The 27,676-nt window shown below is 43.9% G+C and overlaps 1 protein-coding gene across 2 annotated transcripts in view; it reads left to right on the top strand.

The window, feature by feature from the left end:
• Window positions 1–27,676, top strand: part of LOC133424937 (dual specificity tyrosine-phosphorylation-regulated kinase 1B-like) — an 84,356-nt gene that overhangs the window by 43,158 nt on the left and 13,522 nt on the right. For both annotated transcript variants that reach the window (XM_061715544.1, XM_061715536.1), the window contains exons 2-9: window positions 10,854–11,020; window positions 12,104–12,223; window positions 15,090–15,278; window positions 19,096–19,243; window positions 20,151–20,300; window positions 22,366–22,502; window positions 22,720–22,866; window positions 25,312–25,452. In XM_061715544.1, the coding sequence (XP_061571528.1) occupies window positions 10,952–11,020; window positions 12,104–12,223; window positions 15,090–15,278; window positions 19,096–19,243; window positions 20,151–20,300; window positions 22,366–22,502; window positions 22,720–22,866; window positions 25,312–25,452 (1,101 nt within the window). In that variant the 5' untranslated portion in view covers window positions 10,854–10,951. The remainder of the gene's footprint in view (window positions 1–10,853; window positions 11,021–12,103; window positions 12,224–15,089; window positions 15,279–19,095; window positions 19,244–20,150; window positions 20,301–22,365; window positions 22,503–22,719; window positions 22,867–25,311; window positions 25,453–27,676) is intronic.

The following is a 27,676-nucleotide window of genomic DNA, read 5'->3' as shown; positions in this document are numbered from 1 at the left end:
TTCTTGAGCTGCTGCTGAAGCTCATTGGCCAACTCTGTTTGGATGCTTTCAAACTTTTTGAACATTTGTCGTCCTTTAGCTTTGGTGATGGTGTTCCAGGATAATGTTTGGGACTTGTTTCTCCTCACTACCAAAAAATCCAATCCCCGAGCTGAAGCATGCATGACAACATGCTGTGGGGAAGTAGTAGCTCTGTGGATATGCAAAATAAACTCTTTAATCCAGGGGTCTTCAACCTTTTTTAGCCAAGGGATCCTTGGATGAGAAAAAACAGAGCAGGGACCTCCGCTTGGAATTCTTATTTTTTTCCCTTTTTTTTTTTTTAATGTGTCAAGTTTTAAGCCTGGCTTATAATAACTTTTGAATGTCTTTATTCTGCTTATATCACCTTATTTACCAATTCGTGACTGGGTCATTAGCTACATGTGTTTACGGTTGATGAAACTTTGGCCTTGTCAGACGTGGAAGGAGTAACGTTAGGCCGAGCTGTAACGTTACAATCTCCAGCTTTAGGCTTCGTTATTGTCACTAATTTATCCTTCAGGTCTAACTAGCATTAAATATGAAATAGTCAAGTCAATTTCACAACAAATTTTATTTTCTTAAACAGCTAGCTAGCTCGTTTTTCTGCTCTAAAGTTGACATTAGTCACATGACTCACGTCATGGGAATCATTTATGTAGAGTTGTAGACTAAATAGTTATTGTCAAAAGTAGATTATTATCGCCTGTTAATTGAGCTTTCTCAATCATCCTGCTTCATGATGGTTCTCTCACAGCATGTTGCTTTGTCATACAAGTTCATGAGAGACTAAGCTTTTAATACAAAAACTGGTTAGATCAGAGAATGTAAGCTGCAAATTCAGCTAGCTAAAAAAAGCTGGCTGAGCTAGCATAGTGGTATGTGGGGGACATTTGGGAGGGGGATCGGGTGTCCTCCAGTCCCCCGGTCCCCTAGTCCCCCAGTGATCCCTGGTCCTGGTCCTGGTCCCTGGAAAGAGTATTTGTGTAGTCATATTTTGTTATCTATAACTTCTTTAAATGATTGCTATGGTAGTAACAATAGAGGGTCTGCATTGACGTCACTTCCCCACTGGACCAGACCCCTTACTGCACTGAGTGAAAAAAACAGCTGCAACTAGTGGAGAAGAAGGGATAACAACTGATTATCAGCTTAGATTAAAGGCAGTTGGACTTGACAGTGACCCGTACAGTTACCCCAAGAACCAGTGGTCCATGGACATTAATATTTGGTACAGTTACCAAGAACCAGTGGTCCATGGACATTAATATTTGGTACAGTTACCAAGAACCAGTGGTCCATGGACATTAATATTTGGTAGTTACCAAGAACCAGTGGTCCATGGACATTAATATTTGGTACAGTTACCAAGAACCAGTGGTCCATGGACATTAATGTTTGGTACAGTTACCCCAAGAACCAGTGGTCCATGGACATTAATATTTGGTAGTTACCAAGAACCAGTGGTCCATGGACATTAATATTTGGTACAGTTACCAAGAACCAGTGGTCCATGGACATTAATATTTGGTACAGTTACCCCAAGAAACAGTGGTCCATGGACATTAATATTTGGTAGTTACCAAGAACTAGTGGTCCATGGACATTAATATTTGGTACAGTTACCAAGAACCAGTGGTCCATGGACATAAATATTTGGTACAGTTACCAAGAACCAGTGGTCCATGGACATTAATATTTGGTACAGTTACCAAGAACCAGTGGTCCATGGACATTAATATTTGGTACAGTTACCAAGAACCAGTGGTCCATGGACATTAATATTTGGTACAGTTACCAAGAACCAGTGGTCCATGGACATTAATATTTGGTACAGTTACCAAGAACCAGTGGTCCATGGACATTAATATTTGGTACAGTTACCAAGAACCAGTGGTCCATTGACATTAATTTGACCACGAATCCAGTTTCCTGATATTTATATGTACTTAATTTCTACGCCGGGGAAATACACGAAGCAAAGCTTTAAGGCTTACAAAAGTCTTGATGCTTGGTCCGACTTCAAGGCAGGATTTGTTGTAGACATTAAAGTGATGAGGACACCGAACTTTATGATTTGATTCATTAACGTTAGCTACCCAAAAATCCAACATTACCTGATACAAAATGGGAACCACAAATCCACGTTTCGGTGTCTGGAATCCAGTTGTTTCTGTGAATTGCAGCGATCCATTTGTCTCTCTTAAGATTATTTTTCGTCAGTCTGTAAAACGATAACTCTGATTTCTTGCAAAATCTATGAGTACAGTCGATCGCACAACAGCTCTTTCCCATTTTAGATGTTTTCCAGTTGCTCAAACTGAAAGTTTACGCTGACACTCAGTCTTTCTGACACTCAGTCTTTCTGTCACTCAGTCTTTCTGTCACTCAGTCTTTCTGTCACTCAGTGGGCGTAACCCGCTGTGAAGTTCCATCTGTGACGTCATGCACATTCCCTCTATTTGTGTAGTCATTTGTTGTTATCTATAACTTCTTAAATGATTGCTATGGTAGTAAGAGAAGGCTATAAACCTTGCCTTCAGAACTTGTGTGAGATCAATAAGTGGCCTCCTCCGGCAGTGGGCCTTTATACGCTCAACAGTTGAACTGGAGAAGACATTTAATCAGTTGTTCTCGAACAAGTATGGATAGTGTTAAAGATTCCTGCATAACGTGTGTTTTTGATGCACTTCCAATGTTGACGACTGTATATTTTCATCTTGTAACTTTATTGCTTTTTATAAATTCCCGTCTGTTGAATGCTGTGTTGAAATGTTAAAGTGTGCATGAGAGATGAACAGTTCTGGTCTCCATGACGTCACATCCATGAACACTCTGGCTCCACGTCCAGTTCCACGTCCAGCCAGTTCAGATAGAGCAGGACATGGTTTGGAGGCCCGGGCATGGCCTTTGAGCGGCAGCCAGCTCATCCAATGGCTGCCCATCATCAGTTCTCCATCAGCCGTTGTTATCCAATCAGCAGTCTGACTCCCCGGTACCAACCCGGGTCGCCTCAGCAAGTTGCTGGTATTAAACAACGTATTCTCCTTTTTGCCTTGCTTCTGTCGTCGTCCCTTATTTTGAAATATGTCCAATTGCTGACGTCCCGCTGCATTAATTGTTGCTATCTTGCCTGAAACGGCGCTGCCAGTCTCACTCATGGGTATCACTCTCTTCTCATCACCACGCTAAGCTTAGCCGCCTAGCAGCGGCGGCTCGGCGGCTGCTCACTCACCCGGGGAACATCTCCCCCTAGAGTCACTAACCAGTAACTACAACAACAATGAAGTGGTATGAGAGTATGAGTATCTGAGAGCAGTATGGGCCCCGATACCACCTAGTTTGGAGCAGTTTCAGGCTGGTTCTTGTCCAGGTGTCTCCGCTGGACTGGCCGTGCTGGCGTGGTCTCTAGTCTGACCCCAGATCAGGGTCAGGGACAGACCAGGCTCCCACTGGATCTGAGTTTACTGTAAATGTCCCGTTTTCCGAAGTGTGACTGATCAGTGTGAATCCTGACCCCCCTGTCCTCTACCTGGGCTCTGATTGGCTGGAGAACACAGCCATTTTCATTCGGAATTAGCTGTTTACGTGGTAATTTTTACTCATTTAAAATCAGATTTAATTTTAATTCTGAATGAATTCTGAATGAAACTTCCCATGTAACGGCACTGAGTGTGAGTGTAACCCAGCGGTGTAAAGGATCTGGTTGTGCTGTGGTGTACTAGGTTAGTGACGTGTGCAGGTCTGTGGATCCCAACTTGTAAGAGCAGTTTTTACTGCAGAATCCCGGGTTTGACCCGGCTGTGGAGCACACCGTCACCCCACTGACCCCCGGCAGCCACACACCTCAGAGGACATGTTTACCATTTACCCAATTGATGTGATTTAATTACCTAATTAAAAAAGAAAATGTATCGCCTCAAAAAGTAAAAAAAGTTGGGAGTCTGTAGACATACTGGAGCAGGATCGTGCATGTGTGCAGATGCTGCTGCTGCTGCAGATTCTGCTGCTGCTGCAGATTCTGCTGCTGTAGATGCTGCTCCTGCAGATTTAGATGCTGCAGATGCTGCTCCTGCAGATGCTGCTGCTGCTGCTGCTGCTAGGGATGCAAATTATCGATTATTTCATTAATTGATAGTTGATAACCTTATCGATCGATCAACGATTAGTTGATAAGCGGCGTTTTTCCCCCATCTAAGATACAAACATAATTTTTTTTGCTTATATAAAATACAAAGGACATTTTAATGTATTCCTTAATCAAATATTTATTTGATACAAAAGTAACAAAAAGACATTTTTGTACCACAAGGAATATAATATAAAGTGCACTTCAAGGCTATTATAGTAGCAGCAGCCATAATAGTGTCATTTGTGTCAAGCAAATTTTAAGTTCTAGTTACATTTTAAGTTAGAGTTTTGGCAGTGTTCAAAATAAAATGATGAGACCTGCTGTATTGGAGCACATTTTCTTTTAGTTAAAACTGTAGCGGGGACAGATGTTTAGAGAAACCTATGTATGAAGGCTGATTTATGGTTCCGCGTTACAACAACGCAGAGCCAAGAAGGTCCTGGGTTTGATTCCCGCCGGGGACGCTGTGGGCGCTGAAGTGCGTGTTAGTTCTGTTAGTTCTCTTTCTGTGTGGAGTTTGTATGTTCTCCCCGTGTTCCCCTGGGTAGCTAATGGGAGCTACCCTCACAAAAACATGCACACAGTCCTGGGCTATACATGCCCCCTCTGGCCAACCGGGGCGCCAGATGGGGTGGGGAGGATCCGGCCGGAATAACGTGATCCTTCCACGCGCTACGTCCGGCCGGAGAAACCCCACCCTGTCTGGTGAAAAGATGCGGCCTGCTCACTCCTCAGGTTAAGGAGGAGACCTGAGCTCAGTGCAGGGCCCTCCCAGGGTTGGTAGAGGATGGCAATGCACAGGACTGTTAGGTAGGAGCACTGGGTGATAAAATGGGGACAAAACCGGGATAAAAAAAAAAAAAAAAAAAAATTAAAAAAAAAAAATTTAAAAAAAAAAAAAAAAAAAAAAAAGATTAATTGTAATCGTTAATTTTAATCGGGTAATTTCATAACGGCAATTAATCGAAAATCGATTAATTATTAACATCCCTAGCTGCTGCTGCTGCTACTGCAGATGCTGCTGCTGCTGCTGCTGCACTCCTGCAGATGCAGATGCTGCAGATGCTGCTCCTGCAGATGCTGCTGCTGCAGATGCTGCTGCTGCACTCCTGCAGATGCTGCTGCTGCAAATTCTGCTCCTGTAGATGCTGCTCCTGCAGATGCAGATGCTGCAGATGCTGCAGATGCTGCTCCTGCAGATGCTGCTGCAGATGCTGCTGCTGCTGCAGATGCTGCTCCTGCAGATGCTGCTGCTGCAGATGCTGGCGTTGCTGGTGCAGATGCTGCAGATGCTGCTGCTGCAGATGCTGCCCCTGCAGATGCTGCTCCTGCAGATGCTGCTACTGCTGCTGCAGATGCTGCTGCTGCAGATGAACTGTCATCAGCTGGTTCTGATCCGACCTGAATGCTCTCTAAGTTGCTGCTCCATCATGAGTGCTGGAGGAAGGTTCTCCAACGGTTTGTCTATTTACATAGAACATCCATCTTTGTTTAGTTGGAGAAACCTCTTGTAAACTGGTAAATGTGCATGTTCATGAAATCAGCATCTTTACCTTTTAAAAAGTCCAACAAAGTCCCACATTTAAAACATTTATTGTAAATGGACCCCACTTTTCTGCTGTTCGTCCCTGAATCAGGCCTAATCTCAGCATAGAGGACTGCACATGGTGGATGTACTTCCTGTTTGATGAGGTCATCCCTCATGTTTGATGAGGTCATAATTGCTGTTTGATGAGGTCATGTTTTAAGTTTAATGAGGTAATCATTTGTGTTTTGATGAGGTCATCATTTAATTTTGATGAGGTCATTTCAGTGTAATTAGGTCATCATTCCTGCTTGATGAGATCATGGTTTTTGTCTGATGTCACCATTCCTTTTTGAGGTCACTAATTCTTTGTGACGAGGTCCTAATTTCTCTTTGAGGTCATTGTTTCTGTTTGCCGAGGTGGCCCTGCGGGGCTCGTTGTGGGGTCCAGGACCCGTGTTCCCGTGTGATCAGACATGGGTGTCGGAGGTGAAGCAGAAGGGTTCGTGCACTCATTAGGGGCATTCTGGGAGCACTGGCGTCTGAGCCGCGTGCCAACAACAACGCCACTGACGAGGAGGTGAAGGGGTGAGGAAGAGGAGAAGCTGCTCCTCACTGCGACACAGCCAATGTGACGGAGGAAACGTAGGAGTGGAGGATGATGGATGGATGGAGGAGAGCTGTGCGAGGAGAGGAGAGCGGGAGGATGGGGGAGGAGGACGGGGCTGGGTTGCTATGGGAGAGGATGTCAGAGTGCTGAGAGGCCGGCCTGCGATTGGAGGCCTCCTGCTTCAGTGGAGAACAGAGAAGGAGCTAATGAGAGCTGTGGCCTGGTTGCTGAGACAGCAGCGGTTTATTTATAGAGCATGGGCAGTCAGCCCTTAGATACCAGCAGCCAATCCGCTCACGGAGCAGCAGCCGGCCTCAGCCAATGGCGGCGCAGCGCTGGGAATGCCAGATTGAGGAAGTGCTGTGAGTGCCTCTCAGTCTCTTAAAGGGCCGGCACACATTTTTCAGCACTAGGCAGATATCACCTCTGTCCCCGGCAGCCTGGGATCTGTGAGCAGAGGGTTTTCACCCACATGAAAACACTTCTGCTTCTGTGGTATCACACGTCTGCAGCGGTGGGTAAAGAGCCAGAGCTCCAGGAATGAAAGTGTTGAGAAGGACACCTGTTGGGTTTGGTGGTTCCAGGTGATCCAGGTCCATGACGGCCCCTGGAGCTGGTGGTGAACTCCAGTGATGTCAGACAGCTCTCACATACACACATGTGCCGCGCTTACAGGATGTTTTTTAATTTGGAATTCATTATTCTGAATTGAATCATTCAGAATTAAACTATTTTCCTTCCTGTTTACATGGAAATAGTAATTCTGAATTGAGGTTTACATGGAAAACACGTTTGATGGTCTTTCTCCAATTCCTCTCCAGGTCTGGGGGTTGGGAAGGTTCTGATTGGATAGGGGGGGGACCGGAAGTTAAACTACCGGAAGAAAAACTAACTTAGCCGCTACAACTTTGAAAAGCTCACAATTTTGAAGTTTCCTGCCATCTGTTCTCCAAGCTATTTATTAAATAAATGGTCTCTGCTCTTGACCAGCGTTTACTGCTGCTGCCATCTTGAAACTTGTTTGGAACTGTTTGGAAAACAAGCCCGGCGCGGAATATTAGTGTCATGGAGACAGACGGATGAGGGAATGAGCAGAAAGAAAGACCAGAATTAATTTAAAGAGGAATGAGCGTAAACATGATTAATTCGGAATGGCCATTTTCAATCGGAATTAGGTTTTCACATGGTAATTTTTACTCATTTTAAATCGTATTTAATTTTAATTCTGAATTAAAGAGGAATTAAACTTCCCATGTAAACGCACTGATGGTCACAAATTGCAGGTTTATAAAAGTAGGGTTTCTGATGTCATTTTGTAGATGGACTCTTAAGTGAACGTTCCCAAACCTGCATATGAGTAACTCGAGCGTTAAACCTGACTTGATTACAGTTAAATCTTCTGTCCACAGCACAGTCATCCACAACTCACTGCTGTTGTTTTAGTTGGAAGATGGAACTTTTCCTTTGAATGTTATTTTCTTGCTGACAGTATGAACCCCTTAATGTTGACATGTCAGAGTAGCAGCACAAACCAAGACCATTGCTACAAGTTCAGGTGGTTTGTTTTTAAAGGTTTTTGTGGCACCAGGGATGTCATTCCTTCTCACGACACCTAAAGAAGAGTTTAAGGTGGTGTTTGGAATGGTATAAGGTTATGGTTGTTAATCTGTCTCTCAGGTCTGCTGGTTCAGGGCCACTAAGGAGTGGAGTCCCCGGTACAGAGCCGTGTGGTACTCCTCCGTTAGAACAACTAGTACTGGGTTAACATGAGGCTTCTTTACTCCACAGTAAAGTTTCATTAGAGAATGTAACTCCGTATTGTTGTGTTGACAAAGGTCTCCACGGTAACCCTCGTCCACCTGGTCATATTATTTTAGATTCAGTGTGGTCTGAAGGGTCAGAGGTCACAGGTGGAATTCCTCCACCATATTCTGCTCTGTGGAAGTACAAATATACACATCTTTTCCACTCAGCTGTCTGCTGTGTGTGTGTGTGTGTGTGTGTGTGTGTGTGTGTGTGTGTGTGTGGGTGTGTGTGGGTGTGCGTGTAATCTTGTTGTTTTACGTGTCTATTTATTCTGCACTTTAAGGGTTTGTACTGCCAATTTAGTTGTACTGGTACAATGACGATAAAGACAATTCTGATTCTTCTCTTTCTCTCATGGACATTGTTTTTAAACACTTCAGGGATTTCTCTGGAGATGGATACAGATTTAGGACCAAGTCACCATTATAATCACCTGATTAAATCCCATCAGTATTTATCTTTCACTTTGTACTGAGTTGCAGAACGATGCAGAAAAGACCTTACACCTAGTGAATGACATCACAGAAGCACACACATTCACAAACTACATTGTAAGTTGTTCCAGATGGACAAGCATCTGAGGAAATGTCCTGCGTCCACGATCTCCATGGTAACGTCTCCATCAAACCATGTCCTGTTGAGCGGCGTGACCAGAAACTGGACAAAGTCCGTAGCCGGTGTTGTTGTATGAGAAGTGGTCTGGTCATGTTCCATGTTGCTGGAAGGAAACAATGACTACGTTTACATGCAGTAAAAATTCAGGTTATTGCTAATATTCCGGTTACTGAAACATTCAGAATATTTACATGGTTATTAATCATTCAGGATATCTGGATCAAACCAGCGATGCACGGAGAACATCATGACGCAATTCCCGTCATTTCTGCTTCTTCTTCCTGTATCCAAATTCAAAACAAATGCTGCTTCACGCAACTTTTCTCTCACCTTCTTGTAAATCTTCTATCCCGGTACTTTCTACCGTCTACAAATGCAGAAATGTTCATATCCTTCATTACATTTATGAAGTGATTAGTCTCCTCCTGGTCTTGGTTTCTCCGTGTTTAGAAGAACTTCCTGGACTCAAAAGACCAGGATTCCTTGTGAACAGAGCATGTGCAGAAAACAAATTCATGTTCCGTTTGATGGGGATATTCTGTTAGGCGTTTACATGACCCAATATTCAGGTTTTAAAGGGAGTAACCCAGAGGTCATATTCAGGTTTTTAAAAACCTGAATATGAGTAAATTCGGGTTATTCAAAGGGGTTATTAGTGTTTACATGGCCGTGCAAATTCGGGTTATTGCCAATATTCGGGTTTTAAAATGGTTATTGATGCATGGAAACACAGTCATTTTATTGGTGGATGTTTGGTAACATTGTTATGTAACCAAATATCAGTGTCGGTCTGGACGTTTCCGTATTGGTTGGGTTGTAATGTGGATAATAATAAAATAATGTGGATAAAGCTTCATCAGCTGAACGTCCAGCTGTAAATGTAGATGTCACATGGCTGGCCGGGTACAGACCTGGTGCTGGTTCTGGTGAACGTCTGGGCCACTACTGGTGCTGTTTGCTCACGTTGACTGAGCCGTCTCTACTCATTCATCACCAACGCCGGGCAGCAAACATAACCTCTCTAGTGATGATCTGCTCATTGGTCTTGTTGTTTGTCTTCATAGTTGCTGTCTTTTTTTGTTTTTCTTAGCTGTTGTCACAGGGTGAAAGTTAGGGCTGCAGCTATCCAATATTTTAGTAATCAAGTATTCTACTGAAAAACTCCATCGATTAATCGGATAAAACATATTTTTGTTTAGTTAAAGAGCAATTATAAATATACATAAGATGTTAGATGTTAATTGACATCACTAAGACTAAATTATATAATCCAGTAGGTTCATGTGCATTTGAAAACCCTGAACTTACACCAAGTCGACCAAATTCACTGCCTTCACTCAAAAATCTAAGGATCTTACCAAGAAATGTTCTTATTTCTAACCTAAAAATGCCATTACACCTGATAACACACATCACTTAAAAGGTTAGCTGTTTTTCATTTGTGTCAAGCAAATTTTAAGTTCTAGTTAAGTTTTAAGTTACAGGACTGTCTCAGAAAATTAGAATATTGTGATTTTCTGTAATGCAATTACAAAAACAAAAATATCCTATCTCAAAAAATTTGAATATTCTGGGAATCTTAATCTTAAACTGTAAACCATAATCAGCAATATTGAAATAATAAAAGACTTGCAATATTTCAGTTGATTTGTAATGAATTCAGAATGTACAGTATGACAATTTAGTTTTTTTAATTGCATTACAGAAACTAAAGAACTTTATCACAATATTCAAATTTTCTGAGACAGTCCTGTAAAGTCTTGATAAGATTTTGAGTTTTGTCAGTGTTCAAAATAAAATGATGAGACCTGCTGTATTGGAGCACATTAGGCACCAGTGCTATCCATCAACGGCACGTTGTGCCGCATTAAACATAGTCCGGGCGAAATACCTGCTTTGAGCTGGCGAAATGAAACGATTCCTCGAGGCAGAGAAAATTCCTGGATCATTTTTTGTAATGGAATCACTGGAATGATTGTAGGAATGGTTTGAGCCCTGGTGAAAGTGGAGCACTACCACCTCCAGGTGGTGTGGCCAGGCAGCTGGCCGGGCGCGTCGGTGTTCTGCTGGAGCTCTGATCTACAGAAATACGACAGGTGTGATGCTGAGAACTCATTGAAACGTCCGTTTTTGTGTCTCCACAGGTGCAAGCAGCTCAGGATGTCCGCCCACCTCCTCCTCCTCCTCCTCCTCCTCCTCCTCCTCCTCCACTGCCCAGGGCTTCTCCCTCGCTGAGCCAGCCATGACCAGCCAGCACACTCATACACACCCCTCCTTCAGCTCCATCCACTCCATGGCCGAGCAGCAGCAGGTAACACCCGTCCCAGCGCTGCTCACCCGTCACACCTGCACATGTTCTCACCTCATTCATCCACACGGCTTTCAAATGGAAATCAACTGGAATACATGGGAATTCATGGGAGAATACTGGATATTAACCTGATTGAAAGTTAGTCCTTTAACATGGAGCATAAATGTAGTTGGAACAAAAACACACAAATCATTTTTCAGCATAACATTGGTTACAACAGGGGTCTTCAAATCTTTTTAGCCCAGGGATCCTTGGATGAGAGAAAAACAGAGTAGGGTTCCCCGCTTGGAATTCTTATTATTTCCTTTTTTTTTTTAATATGTCAAGTTTTAAGCCTGGCTTATAATAACTTTTGAATGTGTTTTATTCTGCTTATATCACCTTATTAACCAATTCGTGACTGGGTCATTAGCTACATGTGTTTATGGTTGATGAAACTTTGGCCTTGTCAGACGTGGAAGGAGTAACGTTAGGCCGAGCTGGAACGTTACAATCTCCAGCTTTAGGCTTCGTTATTGTCACTAATTTATCCATCAGGTCTAACTAACGTTAAATATGAAATAGACAAGTCAATTTCCCAACAAATTTTCTTTTCTTAAACAGCTAGCTAGCTGGTTTTCCGCTCTAAAGTTGACATTAGTCACATGACTCACGTCATGGGAATCATTTATGTAGAGTTGTAGACTAAATAGTTATTGTCAAAAGTAGATTATTATTGCCTATACACATAAACATTTAATGTAAATTCCAATGAATCTGGTAAAACCTCATCAGGTAAAACGTAACCAGGGGTTTATGGGTAATTAAGGGTGTGGCCTTTCCATAGATGACAGGACAGCCAACCTGTCATCCTTTCAGACAGCTGTGGTTGAGGGTTAGTCCAGTTCCTCTGATGCGGTCTGTGGCCTGAGTCTGTGATGTTGCCTTAGGTGTCATTCAGATGTCATTTTAGAATCAAAACCAAGAATATTTCTACACATTTGTTTTTGTTGTATGAAATGTGGCCTTTAAATCCCCCATGAGGCCAGGAGCAGTAGTGTTGCTGTGATGACTGACCCCTGGGTGTGTGTGTTCCTCCTGCAGGTGCTGTCTGACATGACCATACTTCAGCGGAGGATCCCCCCCAGTTTCAGAGACCCTGCCAGCGCTCCCCTGAGGAAACTCTCAGTCGACCTCATCAAAACTTACAAGCACATCAATGAGGTACGTGAAGAAGACTCAACACCTTCAGGAGACCACACCCAGTCGCACATGTGTGCCCGACGTGACTCTGTAGGAGCAGAACTGCCTCCACTGACTAGTAACACATTCTCAGTAATATTACCATCTTTACAAGGGGAAATAAGTTGGTCAACAAATGCTGCTAAATGTATAATGGAGGATATAGACCGAGCTGGTGTCATACTCTGGTTTGAAATGTGACTTCAATGAGGCACCGCGACTAGCTGCTATGTAGAAGTATAAACATAAGATGACGTAAGCACAGCGACTAGCTGCTATGTAGAAGTATAAACATAAGATGACGTAGGCACAGCGACTAGCTGCTATATAGAAGTATAAACATAAGATGACGTAAGCGCCGCGACTAGCTGCTATGTAGAAGTATAAACATAAGATGACGTAAGCGCCGCGACTAGCTGCTATGTAGAAGTATAAACATAAGATGACGTAGGCACCGCGACTAGCTGCTATGTAGAAGTATAAACATAAGATGACGTAGGCACAGCGACTAGGTGCTATGTAGAAGTATAAACATAAGATGACGTAGGCACAGCGACTAGCTGCTATGTAGAAGTATACACATAAGATGACGTAGGCACAGCGACTAGCTGCTATGTAGAAGTATAAACATAAGATGACGTAGGCACCGCGACTAGCTGCTATGTAGAAGTATAAACATAAGATGACGTAGGCACAGCGACTAGCTGCTATGTAGAAGTATAAACATAAAATGACGTAGGCGCCTCGAGTAGCTGCTACGCAGAAGTATAAAGGAGAGACGGCGTAGCCGCCGCGAGTAGCTGCTATGCAGAAGTATAAAGGAGAGACGGCAGGGCCGCCGCGAGTAGCTGCTACGCAGAAGTATAAAGGAGAGACGGCGTAGCCGCCGCGAGTAGCTGCTACGCAGAAGTATAAAGGAGAGACGGCGTAGGTGCAGAAACTAAAGGCTAGGATTAAGGCGGCGCTTCAGAAGATGCAGCTGAGGCCTCCAGGTCCTGCTTCAGTTTGGTAGCGTTGCCACCAGGAGGATGTTTACGGGGAGTTTGGTTACGTAGCCAAACACGTGTGGAAGAAGGACCCGGAGCTGGATTTAGGTGGACACTCTGCTTGCGTAAGAGCAGCCTGAACCGGAGCAGGTGTTGATCCGGAGCTGCTGCCGTTTGCATTGATGATCTGTGGTTTTACAGATAAATGTCATACGGCAACAAGAGCGCCTGGTCAAGAGTACATGCTTTCAGGTGGAGCCTCGCTCACCTGGGACCAGTCGTAAAGAGTCATGAGGAATATAGATAGTTTTCTTTTGTTTTTGTTTGTTTTCTGAGCAGTGACCTCACCCCTGGTCCTGACATCACTGTCTCCTGTTTGGTCTGGGTTCTTCTGTTCTGAGCAGCACGGTGAACTGCACCTTCACTTCATGTCAGAGTACCGTGAACTTTCAATCAGAGGCAGCTGGAAATTTCTACCTTTCACACAAATGTAAACCCACCTGGTTCTCTTATGGTGCTTTTCCACTAGTACCTACTCAGCCTGGATCGAGTCAGTTTGGTTCTTTTCCACTAGGGGTCTAACGTGCCGAGTTGATATTTTTCTGTAACTATTCTGCCGAGGTTCTAAGCTGCTGAGTCAGCTGTATCTGACATCAACACACTACAGGCCACCGATTGGTCGGGGGGTTGGAGTCAGACGTCTGAGTCAGGATGTGACATGGTGCAGGTTCTGCAGATACAGACAGAACTGTTCAGTGTTCAGGTGATACGAGGATAGAAACCTGAAGACGATAGAGACGTTTCCCTGTTAGTGAAGTAACACCCGACTCTGAAAGTTCTGGGTACTAATGTCCCTGTGCTGTCAGGAGGTCTAGGGACGTCTAGGGAAGTCTGGGGAGGTCTGGGGAGGTCTAGAGAGGGTTAGGGAGGGTTAGGGAGGTCTAGGGACGTCTAGAGAGGGTTAGGGAGGTCTAGGCAGGTCTAGGGAGGGTTAGGAAGGTCTAGGGATGTCTAGAGAGGGTTAGGGAGGTCTAGGGAACTCTCGGGAGGGTTAGGGAGGTCTAGGCAGGCCTAGGAAACTCTAGGGAGGTTTAGGGAGGGCTAGGGAGATCTGGGGAGGGTTAGGGAGGGTTAGGGAGGTCTAGGGAGGGTTAGGGAGGTCTAGGGAGATCTGGGGAGGGTTAGGGAGGTCTAGGGTGGTCTAGGGAGATCTGGGGAGGGTTAGGGAGTTCTAGGGAGGATTAGGGAGGTCTAGGGAGATCTGGGGAGGGTTAGGGAGGGTTAGGGAGGTGTAGGGAGGGTTAGGGAGGTCTAGGGCGGTCTAGGGAGATCTGGGGAGGGTTAGGGAGGTCTAGGGAGGGTTAGGGAGGTCTAGGGAGGGTTAGGGAGGTCTAGGGAGATCTGGGGAGGGTTAGGGAGGGTTAGGAAGGTCTAGGGAGGGTTAGGGAGGTCTAGGGTGGTCTAGGGATCTCTGGGGAGGGTTAGGGAGGGTTAGGGAGGTCTAGGGAGATCTGGGGAGGGTTAGGGAGGTCTAGGGTGGTCTAGGGAGATCTGGGGAGGGTTAGGGAGGTCTAGGGCGGCCTAGGGAGATCTGGGGAGGGTTAGGGAGGTCTAGGGAGGGTTAGGGAGGTCTAGGGAGGGTTAGGAAGGTCTAGGGAGGGTTAGGGAGGTCTAGGGAGGTCTAGGGAGGGTTAGGGAGGTCTAGGGTGGTCTAGGGATCTCTGGGGAGGGTTAGGGAGGTCTAGGGAGTGTTAGGGAGGGTTAGGGAGCTCTAGGGAGCTCTAGGGAGGGGTTCTAGGGGCGGCTCTGCTGCTCCGGTGCAGGTACCGGAGCTCCCACCTCACCTGTGCTGTCCCCTCCAGGTGTACTACACGAAGAAGAAGCGGCGGGCCCAGCAGGTCCCTCCTGAGGACAGCAGCACCAAGAAGGAGAGAAAAGTTTACAATGACGGTTACGACGACGACAACTACGACTACATTGTCAAAAACGGAGAAAAGTGGCTGGACCGCTACGAGATAGACTCTCTGATCGGGAAGGGCTCTTTCGGACAGGTGAGGTCACCAGGGGCCGGAGTTTCTAGTTACTCATACCCAATCTCTGCTTTGGAAGACTCTCTGTAGCTGCATGAGTCCGACGGCACGCAGCCACAATAACCTCCCAGTCTCTGATAGGGAAATAAAATGTTTTTCTACCTCTTTCTATCGTTGACATTTTCTGCATTCTACTATAATAGTCTATGAACAATGGCCCCTACCCGAGGTAGAACCAACCACAACAATGATTTTTATTAACTTTAGGGTCTCCTATTAGTGAAATTGGATGTTGTGATTTTTGAATTTGGGGGGAAATTATTTTTTTTGCCTCTTTAGAACTACTCCAAACCCTGAAAAGGGGCCAAATTGGGCCAGTTCGAATAGGGGAAAAGTGAGAAAAAAAGCCCATAACTTGAGAATGCTCACTCTTTTCTGCATCAAACTAGCTGAGGTTTGAACCAGGTGGCTGTCCACCATCACCAAACAGTCAGAACATGATTTACCTGAGAAAATAGTGGAATATAGCACTGTAATCATACCTTTAGTTCAGGCGGAAATGATACTTTTTGGTAATAAGAACATATAGGACTCCTTCACTTTTCTCTCATTTATCAGAAAAACATAAATCTCTATAAAAAATACTATTACTTAGTTGTATTGAATGCTATTGAATACCAACCAGTGGTTTTATGAAGATATCTGGTACAGTTCTCTTGAAAATGAGATTTCAACTGTTTTAGAACAGTACATGTGGTTGTTTTGTTTCCAGATTAGTTATTAGTTAGTTAGTTAGTTAGTTATTATTATTAGTTATTTTCGCGTTAGATTTCTTAAACAGATGATAGTTAGCAGAGCTGGCTAACCATGACATGAAGCACTGCTTCCCCTCTGTAACATCTGATCAAACACTCACACTGAAGAAATAAATCAACCCAATTCAAAAATATTCAGGACCATGAGGAAATTCAAACAAAGTCAAAGAGACAGTGCTTCTTGAACTTCTTTTTCTTTATACACAGCAGGTGGGTGAAGAAGATAAAAGACACAAATACTGATGTTATTTCAGCCAGAAGGTTATAATGAGGATTTGTCCTCAACCAGAATTCACAAAAGTCTTTAAGGAGCGAGATAATTTCTCTGCTTTGTCAACAAAGCTGAGAGAAATCCCTGAAGTGTTTAAGACAATGTCCACGAGAGAAAGAGAAGAATCTGAATTGTCTTCATTGTCATTGTACCAGTACAACTAAATTGGCAGTACAAACCCTTAAAGTGCAGAATAAATCGACACATGTAAAACAACAAGATCACGCACACACACACACACACACACACACACACACACACACACACACAGCAGACAGCTGAGTGGAAAAGACTGGTATATTTGTACTTCCACAGAGCAGAATTCCAGCGTGTAGAGGACTAGGGAGCAGGTGTAAACCGGACACCTGTGACCTCTGACCCTTCAGACCACACTGAATCTAAAATAATATGACCAGGTGGACGAGGGTTACCGTGGAGACTTTTGTCAACACAACAATACGGAGTTACATTCTCTAATGAAACTTTACTGTGGAGTAAAGAAGCCTCATGTTTAACCCAGTACTAGTTGTTCTAACGGAGGAGTACCACACGGCTCTGTACCAGGGACTCCACTCCTTATCTCACCAACATCTGGTGGTAATTCGTATGGATTTGAGTTCATATGTAAATGATACATGATTTACGTTCCCATTCAGTATTCCAGATCTCTTTTGATGTCATATAATCCAGACCATAGAACTTTAAAAACAATGTGAGCAACAAGCCCACCGTGTGTTCCCAGCAACAACAACTGCTGATTGTCTTCATCACTGAAACTCAATTTCAATTTCAATTTCAATTTTATTTATATAGCGTCTAATACAACAGATGTTATCTCTAGACGCTTTCCAGAGATCCAGAACATGAACATAAACATAAACATAGAACATAAACATAAACACAGGCCAGAACGCAGCTCCCGAGGCTCCAGCCTGCAAACATGCACAAAAGAGAAAAAAGGGGGGCCGGCACAAGAAACTACAGGAACGATAACTCGACAGAACCACAGACAGAAAACCTTTTAAATGCTGACGACAGGAATAAATTGTTAGGTTACATGTGAATATCCGCTCCGGAACTCTTTTTGTTTAGTTTTTTGTACAATCCGCATCATTTCAGCCTCTTAAGCTGGGCATACACTGTGCAATATTTTAAATCGTATGAGACTGCCCCATCTCACACTGCACGACTAGATCGCGGAGTTCAAAAGTTTAGAGCCCACGATTTATGTTCTCACACTGTACGAGCCGATGCTCTGATGCGACCCGTCTGCTCACACTATACGATCATAATCCTCCCGTCGGACCTCTGTGTACTGGAACTCGAGGCCGGTTTTGGGGCAGGGGTGGGCTGTTCCAACCCAAACGTGCGTCCTGCCCACCCGATCAAAGGTTATGGGATCCTTTATTTTTTTATAATTATATTATATATTATATTATTATATTAAAAAAATGCCAAAATATCTGTACCGTTTCTGATTGGGTCGGCACTGCGCATCATTTTTAGACACAACAAAGAACGCATACCTCAAAAGTTGTGTCTCGGCGGAGGAACCCGGCGTCCCAGCAAAATGAGAAGAGAAAAAAAGAGTTGTTCCGAACAGCAGACAGCGCACACACTAAAGGCTGATTTATGGTTCCGTGTTACACCAATGCAGAGCCTACGGCATAGAATACGCCGTAAGGCTGATTTATGGTTCCGCGTTAAACCAACGCAGAGCCTACGGCGTAGGCTACGCGGCGACCCGCACCATATGTGGAAATGCGGTCTTTTTTTTGCTATTAAAACATGATTTGTAATGTGAATTTGCAACACTTAAACTACAAATAATAGTTTTTGACGTGACATCAGAGATTACGCATGCTCTCTGTGAAAGGATGAGTCCAATCGGGTCGTAGCTGCTTCAACTGTGCGATTCCTTCACGAGGAGCGACCAGGATTTCAAACACGCTTGATTTTCTTGCGACCTCACGATTTGTGATCGGGAGCTCGTCGTGAGGTGTTAATCTCTCGTCGTTACCCCACGTACACTGCACGAGGCACGAGCAACAATTGGGTCAAAATCGGGCCCGATCAAAAAAAAGTCGCACGACTGGAAAATCGGCTCAAAACGAGCCGACAATCGCACAGTGTCTGCCCGGCTTTAGATTTGGGCAAACTAAATCAAAAGAGTTTTGGGAAGTAAGTGGGAAATGACAAGGCCTGGAAAAATAAATATACAAATAAATAGACGAGAACTAAAAGTAAGGTGAATATAGTTGAGGATTAAAACAGAAATATTGAGGATATGAGATTCCCAAATCTTGTAAGATACTTTATTTGGAAAATTTTGACAAAAGATATAATACAAAAAGAGGATGAATATCTTGTTAAAGTTCTGCTATGGGCAAGTAAAAGAGAAATAACAAGGTTATGGTATAAAGCAGAACCAGCGACGCGGTTCTGCGGAAGAAATATTTGTAATGGAAAAAATGACATATAAACTACGATTACAAGAGACACAATTTCAGGAAAAATGGGAAAAATGGACAGATTATAGAGCACAGCAAGAGGACACCACCATCCCCACTGGACAATAAGGACATTGATATGAGAATAATTGCTTTGTGAAGTTTGTAAAACCTGACACTGTAATTGTTGACGGAATTTTCATTTTTTTTTAACCCAGAAATGTGTAAATGTGTTTGGTATCCAGTTTAAACCTGTCCTGAGCCCCGGCTGCTCGTTGACCTGCTGCTGTGTGTGTGTGCAGGTGGTGAAGGCCTACGACCACCATGAGCAGGAGTGGGTGGCCATCAAGATCATCAAGAACAAAAAGGCTTTTTTAAACCAGGCTCAGATTGAACTACGCCTGCTGGAGCTCATGAACAAGCACGACACTGAGATGAAATATTACATAGGTGAGAGCGTCTGACGTGCATCTACCCACACCTGTGACACTTTCTGAATGTACCTGGAGATCAGCAGCACAGAGGAGATTCTAGTCAGTCTGAATACATGGAACCAGGGCTGGGGATCCATTCTAATGCCAAGAATCGACTCTATTATGATTCTTAAGATTCAGAATCAAGATTTGATTTGATTCAATTCGATTCCGATATTGATTTGGGTTAGTGTTATTAAAACTGTTTTTTCAGCTGTTGCATGAATTATATGACTGTAGTTATGTAAAATATTAATACTAGTATTATATTGAGATTCAACAGCAAGTATTGGCAGCTAATGAAGCTGTAAGGACCAATCAGCTCCCAGAATGCTAATAGAACTGCTTTAGGAAACATCGTGGGGCAGAATTACCAAACTGATCCAGGGCAGCAAATAGTATGAAATCGGTTTTATTTTTTCCCACATTCCGTTTAAATTTTTTCAATTTTTGGTTTATTTCGGTCTTTAATTTTTGAGAATTTGGTTTTTAGCATTTTATGCAAATGTAACCACAAGAGAGTATATAAAGTAATGAAATATAGACCATTTATGCAATTATAGCTGAAAACTTCAATGTTTTCATACCAGGCAAAAACATTGTGTCCAACAAAACATTCCTTTTTTGGGCATAAACAAAAAAAATCCAAAAGTTTTAATGTAATGATGAAAATAAATCGATCTTTAGACATACTAATCTATTTTTAGGAATTAATATGAGAATCGATTTAGAATCTGAAAATGGATTTTTCCAACACCGGCCGACATGTTAGCCAGTTAGAGAGATGATGTTTGTTCCTAGCCTGACTGTGGTTTCTGTGCATCTCTTAACCTTGGTCCCTGTCTCCCATTTGTCTGTCTGTCTGTCCACCTGCCTCTGTGCAGTCCACCTGAAGCGTCACTTTATGTTTAGGAACCATCTCTGTTTGGTCTTTGAGCTGTTGAGCTACAACCTGTATGACCTGCTGAGGAACACCAACTTCAGAGGGGTTTCCCTCAACCTCACCAGGAAATTTGCACAGCAGCTCTGTACAGGTGGGTGCACACACACACACACACACACACACACACACACACACACACACACACACACACACACGCGCGCCACACGCTCCCATGTCCTTCACTTCACCCTTTTCTGGTTGGTAACCATGGAAACAGGCTTGTCACCGTGGAGGTTAGTGGTCTCCGGCCCACAAACTTAGGGCTGTCACATTCCTGGTCCGTGTTTGTCCAGGCAGCAGGTGGAGTGGACGTCCCAGGCCTCCACCTTTCACTGCCACCACATTCCCCATGCTTCACAATGTCACCTTGGGGTGCCAGGCCCAGAGGACGGCAGCTTTATGTTGATCTTTCTCAGATCCGGCCCAAGGCAGAAGAGAGCTAAGCAGCTGCTTAGAGCCCCATGACCACTAGGGGGCCCCCAAGAGTTAAAAAATACAATTCTTTTATGTGCGAGTGATTATTCATACATTATCAAAGGTATGTTATGGTACAAAAACACAATAATTAATAATAATTAATATTATTAAGATTAAGATTTTAATTATAGTTCTAGTTTTTGTAGTACTTTGTTGTTGCACTTAATTGTTGTTGTTCCACTTCAAATTGTTGTTGCACATTGCTGTTGTAGTTTATTTAAAACCAAAAATAAAGTAGATAACGTGTTCACAGTAAATGGTTTATAAATTATCTATTTGATTATTTTGTCTTTTAGTAGGCCTACACTGTAGATGACGCTCAGTATCACACTTAGTACTATATCACTTTAAATATTAAGTGTAAATCAACCCCAGGCTGCTCTTGTAGCTGAATTTGCTCCATTTCAGATTAAAAACCATAGATGGTAAAAACCTGCCAGGCTGACAGTAGGAGGATGAAACAACTCTGCTGCAACTGTGCAGCTCTCTGACCTTTGACCTGTTGCTTCTCTGTGTGGCCAGTAGGGGCAGTTGCTGACTCTGATAAATATTAATTGAAAGATGTTTCTGCAAGTTTGTTAATCTGTTGTAGCTTCCATGATCTTAATCCCTGTGGATTACAATATAACTACAACAAAAAGTTCTTCCATCTAGTTTTACAATTGTATTTGTAATGACAGGGAAGAACATGAAATAAGTTTATAGTGGGTGTGTGAATGATCAATAATCAGTATTATTGGCAGTAATAGAGGGCCCCAAAATCACATTTTGTTCAGGGCCCCATTGAGGCTTGGGCCGGCCCTGATCTTTGTGGCCGAGCAAAGCAGAACCCCACAGATAAACCTCAAGCTGCAGGCCTGGCGGCAAGCTCCGCCCACATGCACCTGCTAATCCCTCCCACAGGCCTTTGCTTCAGGTGGTTCCGCCAGAACATTCATTCCTCATGTTACCAGTATGTTATAGGTTATATATACCGTATGTAGTATAGGCAAAAACAACGACTATACAAATTATAATAAAACATGTTATTTCATGACATTCAGAGCCATGAAATAACATATCAGAGGCAGATAAGAGGCAGATAAGAGCGGAATGCACAATAAATGACAATAAAATACTAGGGAAGAGTATTAGGGCCATGCAGGAGAAAAAATATTTTGGAAATTTCGTGAATAAAGTCGAAATTTCAAGAATAAAGTCGAAATTTCAACATTTCAACTTTTTTCTCATCATTTCGACTTTTTTCTCGAAATTGTACTTCAACATTAATCTTGCCATTTTGAGTTTTTACTCGACATTGACTTTTTTCTCAAAGTGCATAATGAAAAAAAAATCTTCCTCCTTTAAAATATTATTTTTATTTTTCTCCTGCCTGGCCCGATACTTTTCCGTAATTAAAAATGTTATTTCATGACAGTCAGACTCACCGTGCAGATAAGAGCGGAATGCACAATAAATGACAATAAAATACAGATACCACAGCAGTAAAAATTATAAGCAATATATGGATTAAGAAGCGATTTTTGACGTTGTGAAAGAGTAACACACTTTTAAAGCAGCTATTAAATCTAGAACTGTTTCAAACTTGTATGAATTTCTTTCTATGCTGTATTTCCTAGATTCATGTGAAATATGAATATTGAGTTTGCAGTGTCCTGACTCTTTGCTTTGGTTTGCAGCGTTATTATTCCTGGCCACACCAGAGCTGTCAATCATCCACTGCGACCTGAAACCAGAGAACATCCTGCTGTGTAATCCCAAAAGGTCTGCCATTAAAATAGTGGACTTTGGATCATCCTGCCAGCTCGGTCAGAGGGTGAGCATCATCTGGTCCTCTCATGAACCCCCCCCTGACGGTTTAAACACTAGCCCACTGAAACAAGGCTGCAGTGAATTAGAAAGACAACGTAGAAGTGAAAGTGGTCCTTGAATACGCAGCAGAGGAGGAGGGGGTGACGACAATAACAGCTGCACTGCAGGTGAACTGGGGACAGACTTGCTGGTCCTGATTTTCTGCTCTGGTCCTCTTGCAGATCTATCAGTACATCCAGAGCAGGTTTTACCGCTCTCCTGAGGTCCTGCTGGGGATGCCGTACGACCTGGCCATCGACATGTGGTCTCTGGGATGCATCCTGGTGGAGATGCACACGGGAGAACCTCTCTTCAGCGGCTCCAACGAGGTAAAAACCTCCACAATCAGACGCTTCACCGTGGTCAACGCTGACGTCTCACTGCAGCGCTGGATCATCTCCGTCGTCTTCACATCTTACTTCCCCCGGACCAGATGAGAACTGAACATAAGAGCCACGGTTACATGATGTTTTTTAATTCAGAATTAATTATTCTGAATTAAATAATTCAAAATTAAACTATTTTCCTTCAAGTTTACATGGAAATAGTAATTCTGAATTGAGGTTTACATGGAAAACACGTCTTTCTCCAATTCCTCTCCAGGTCTGGGGGTTGGGAAGGTTCTGATTGGATAGGGGGGGGACCGGAAGTTAAACTACCGGAAGAAAAACTAACTTAGAACACAACTTACAACTTTGAAAAGCTCACAATTTTGATGTTTCCTGTTTCCATCTGTTTTTTTAATTATTTCTATTTATTAAATAAATGGTCTCTGCTCTTGACCAGCGTTTACTGCTGCTGCATCTTGAAACTTTGTTTGGAAAACCAGCCCAGTGGAATATAAGCGTCATGGAGACAGACGGGAGAGGGAACGAGCAGAAAGAAAGACCGGAATTAATTTAAAGAGGAATGAGTTTATACATGATCACGGAATTATTCTATTCGGATTTAAAATCGGAATAAACAAGCCACTTACTTCGGAATTAAAGGGGACCTATTATGGCATTTAATGTATATTTTAAACAGGCCTTGAATGTCTTAAAAACAATCTAAAGCTTGTTTTTTCTACATAAAACAGAAAGTCAGCCTGTGGGCCATGTCTCTAGTTTTACCGCTTCTAAGCTCCTTCTCTATGAGGGATTCTGAGGGGCGGGGCTATGATAATGAGACTCTGTGCTGATTGGCTGCTTGAATGACGTGTAGCAGGGGAGGGAACAAAGCCTCTCCGGGCTGAAGAGCAGCGGCTCCGTACACAAAGCGTCTCCCATGCGAGAAGCTTCTGCGACAAAATCAATTCCATTACTTGTATTGGACTGTCCTAACTGGCTGCTAGTTTAACAGTTTCAGTGTGGACAGAGAGAGTTTAACAGTTTCAGTGTGGACAGAGAGAGTTTAAGGGTTTCAGTGTGGACAGAGAGAGTTTAACAGTTTCAGTGTGGACAGAGAGAGTTTAACGGTTTCAGTGTGGACAGAGAGAGTTTAACAGTTTCAGTGTGGACAGAGAGAGTTTAACAGTTTCAGTGTGGACAGAGAGAGTTTAACAGTTTCAGTGTGGACAGAGAGAGTTTAACAGTTTCAGTGTGGACAGAGAGAGTTTAACAGTTTCAGTGTGGACAGAGAGAGTTTAATGGTTTCAGTGTGGACAGAGAGCGTCCGATGTCACTCAGCTCGACGCGATAGTCGGACGCTCGCATGCAGTTATGACACGGTGAAAACGGATCTTAAAGCCTGATTTACGGTTCTGCGTAAAATCGACGCGTACCCTACGCCGTAGGCTCTGCGTTGGTGTAACGCGGAACCATAAATCAGCCTTTAGTTCCCTGAAGAGGGAACGGGTCACCTCGTCTTCACACTAATTCACACAGGAAGATTTAATTGAATTCTAAACAGGTACAACACAGTTATTTACTCCGATTCCTCATCATTTCATTTCTTATGTTACAAGACAAATGAATCATGTTAACTGTAAAGAAATCACAACACTGAAAGTTCACAAATGGCAACTTTATTGTTAAAAAATAAAACATAAGTTGTATATAAATAACATTTATGCACTATTGCTGGCTCAAGGAAGGGCCGTGCCTTTTCTGAAGGTGTCGTTGAAGCTTCAGGTGCTTTGCTTGGAAGATCTGAAAACATAAAGAGAAAAAAAATGTATTACGGTACTAATAGAGCCCCCAGGGCTGCTCACCGGTCCGGTGTGTGGCCTCCGGTGCTCCGGAGCTAAGCTAAATACTTGTAGACAAATATAAATAACATAAAAAAATAACGTCACTTACCGCTGACTCGTGTGCAGTTGCCGGGTCCGTACTGTGGGAACTGATACTTTATGAGGGTAAATGTCGATGCAAAACTTCATCTTAACTCTCCCTCGCTGTGGAAACAGCCACCGCTGCTGAACAATGGCTGGAGCTCCAGCCGGCGGAGAGAGTTGTGGGCGTGGTTTCAGCAGCGGAGGAGACCTATGGAAATGAGCTCCTATGGTTACGTAACCATAGGCGCAGATCCTGAACGGCTCGTAGAAGTCACGTGACACTGGAAGATTCATCCGGGCGGGGGATACAGACACTGCAGAAATTCATGGGATTTCCTCCTTCCCTGTGTTGGCAGGCTGTGGGAAGACCACTTTATATATGTTAAAACAAGAAAAAACGTGTTTTTCATAATAGGTCCCCTTTAAGTCTAATTCGGAATGGCCATTTTCATTTGGAATTAGGTGTTTACATGGTAATTTTTTACTCATTTTAAATGGGATTTAATGTGTGTGTGTGCAGGTGGACCAGATGAACAAGATTGTGGAGGTTCTGGGGGTCCCACCCGGCCACATGCTGGACACAGCCCCGAAAGCCCGGAAGTATTTTGACAAAATGTCGGATGGTTTGTGGACGGTGAAGAAGAACAAGGATGTCAAGAAGGTAAAGCTTCAGTGTGGTGGAAAAACTATTCTTTGATACATCGCCATTTGGCCGTGGATGATCCTGAATCGATTGTTAAAACTTTTTAAGGCATCGCTAATCTAAATGTGAAATAACGTAACATAGATGGAGCGGAACTTAAATGTGCAGCCGGCCATCAGCAGCTTGGTAAGAGTTCCTTGATGAAAGGTAGAAAGTCTGCTAGCAGTGTTGTAAGGTGTGGAACTGGAGATGCATCCATGATTCACCTGAACTGAAATGAGCTTCCAAACATTTCCAGGTCTTCTTGAAGATAAGCTTGTAGTCTGTCCAACTGGTTAGTGTCCCCCGGTTTCATGGACAGGTATAGCTGAGTATCATCAGCATAGAAATGGACGTTAATGACATTAATATTAGGCTCCGTTTACACGGAGCAGAAACGGTGATGTTTTCATGTGTTTTGGCCGTTCGTTTACAAGAAAACAAAGCTCAAAGTCACCAAAAACCATCATTCCTGAAAACTCCGGCCAAGGTGGAGATTTGCAAAAACTCCGTCTTCACGTTTGCTTGTAAACAGAGAGAAACGGACATTTAGGCTTCAGAACATCACATTATGAGACAGAAACGTCACCAGCGTCATGAGTGACACTTGTATTTACAATTAGTTTGGCCACCGTCAATATTTTCTTGTATTTTACCTGTTTTATATTCTAAAGTCACACTTAAAAGTAACTCCACTTCTCTTACACTCCAAACGAAAGACTCTCGTTCATCTTGGAAGTAAAGCCTGATTTATGGTTCCGCGTTACACCAACGAAGAGCCTACGGCGTAGGCTGGAAGTTAACTCGTTACTCGTTAACTGGAAGTTACTCGTGTCGTTTGTTGATGTTTTTTTCCAGGATTCTGATTGGCTAGCATGACTTTATCTTCTCGTTACACTGCCCCCTGTAGGTTTGGCTGCTCATAGCACCTTAATAGCTATTTATGCGGGTTTGTGTAAATGAAGAGATTTTGAAAACGATCTTGTGTAAATGATGGTATTTTTCAAAACATAGAGGGGGAAATATCCGTTTTTGTAAATACCCGGCTACGTGGAAACGGGGCCTTAGTTAATGGAGGCAAATATAAGGAGGAAAGAACCGATCCAAACGCTGAACCCTGTGGTGGATGGATAGGTGGATGATGGAAGGATGGTCTTCAGAAAATGGCGACACGTGTCCACAGCAGCTTTGGCTTCTCTACTTTGAATCTTTTATTTAATATATATGTTCCGGTCATCTGATTCCGGTCACAGCAGTATTTTACAGTCGGCGTAAACTGCTAGAGTTTGGTGAAAATGCACACATCAAGTAGCTTTTGAAGCAGGATTTTATTCCAGCAGAGATTCATCATCCCCCCTATGTGGACAAAAAGACAGAGGAGACAGCGTTAACTGAAGTGCTGATCCACGTAGACCGGTGCTTCCCGGTCTCTTTCCGGCCTCTTCCCGCTCTCTTCCCGCTCTCATCCCGCTCTCTTCCCGCACTCATCCCGCTCTCATCCCGCTCTCTTCCCGCTCTCTTCCCGGCCTCTTCCCGCTCTCTTCCCGGCCTCTTCCCGGTCTCTTCCCGGCCTCTTCCCGGTCTCTTCCCGGCCTCTTCCCGGCCTCTTCCCGGCCTCTTCCCGGCCTCTTCCCGCTCTCTTCCCGCTCTCTTCCCGCTCTCTTCCCGCTCTCTTCCCGCTCTCTTCCCGGCCTCTTCCCGCTCTCTTCCCGCTCTCTTCCCGCTCTCTTCCCGGCCTCTTCCCGCTCTCTTCCCGCTCTCTTCCCGGCCTCTTCCCGCTCTCTTCCCGCTCTCTTCCTGCTCTCATCCCGGCCTCTTCCCGCTCTCTTCCCGCTCTCATCCCGCTCTCTTCCCGCTCTCTTCCCGGCCTCTTCCCGCTCTCTTCCCGCTCTCTTCCCGGCCTCTTCCCGCTCTCTTCCCGCTCTCTTCCTGCTCTCATCCCGGCCTCTTCCCGCTCTCTTCCCGCTCTCATCCCGCTCTCTTCCCGCTCTCTTCCCGGCCTCTTCCCGCTCTCTTCCCGCTCTCTTCCCGGTCTCATCCCGCTCTCTTCCCGCTCTCGTCCCGCTCTCTTCCCGCTCTCTTCCCGCTCTCTTCCCGCTCTCTTCCCGGCCTCTTCCCTGTCTCTTCCCGCTCTCTTCCCGCTCTCTTCCCGGTCTCTTCCCTACACATGCCAGGTCACTGGCCCACAAGATGAAGCTGAGGA

This window comes from Cololabis saira, chromosome 3, assembly GCF_033807715.1.
Source record: "Cololabis saira isolate AMF1-May2022 chromosome 3, fColSai1.1, whole genome shotgun sequence".
Classification (NCBI taxonomy): domain Eukaryota; kingdom Metazoa; phylum Chordata; class Actinopteri; order Beloniformes; family Belonidae; genus Cololabis; species Cololabis saira.
The sequence above is the reverse complement of the archived record's forward strand: the minus strand, read 5'-3'. Positions and strand labels throughout refer to the sequence as shown.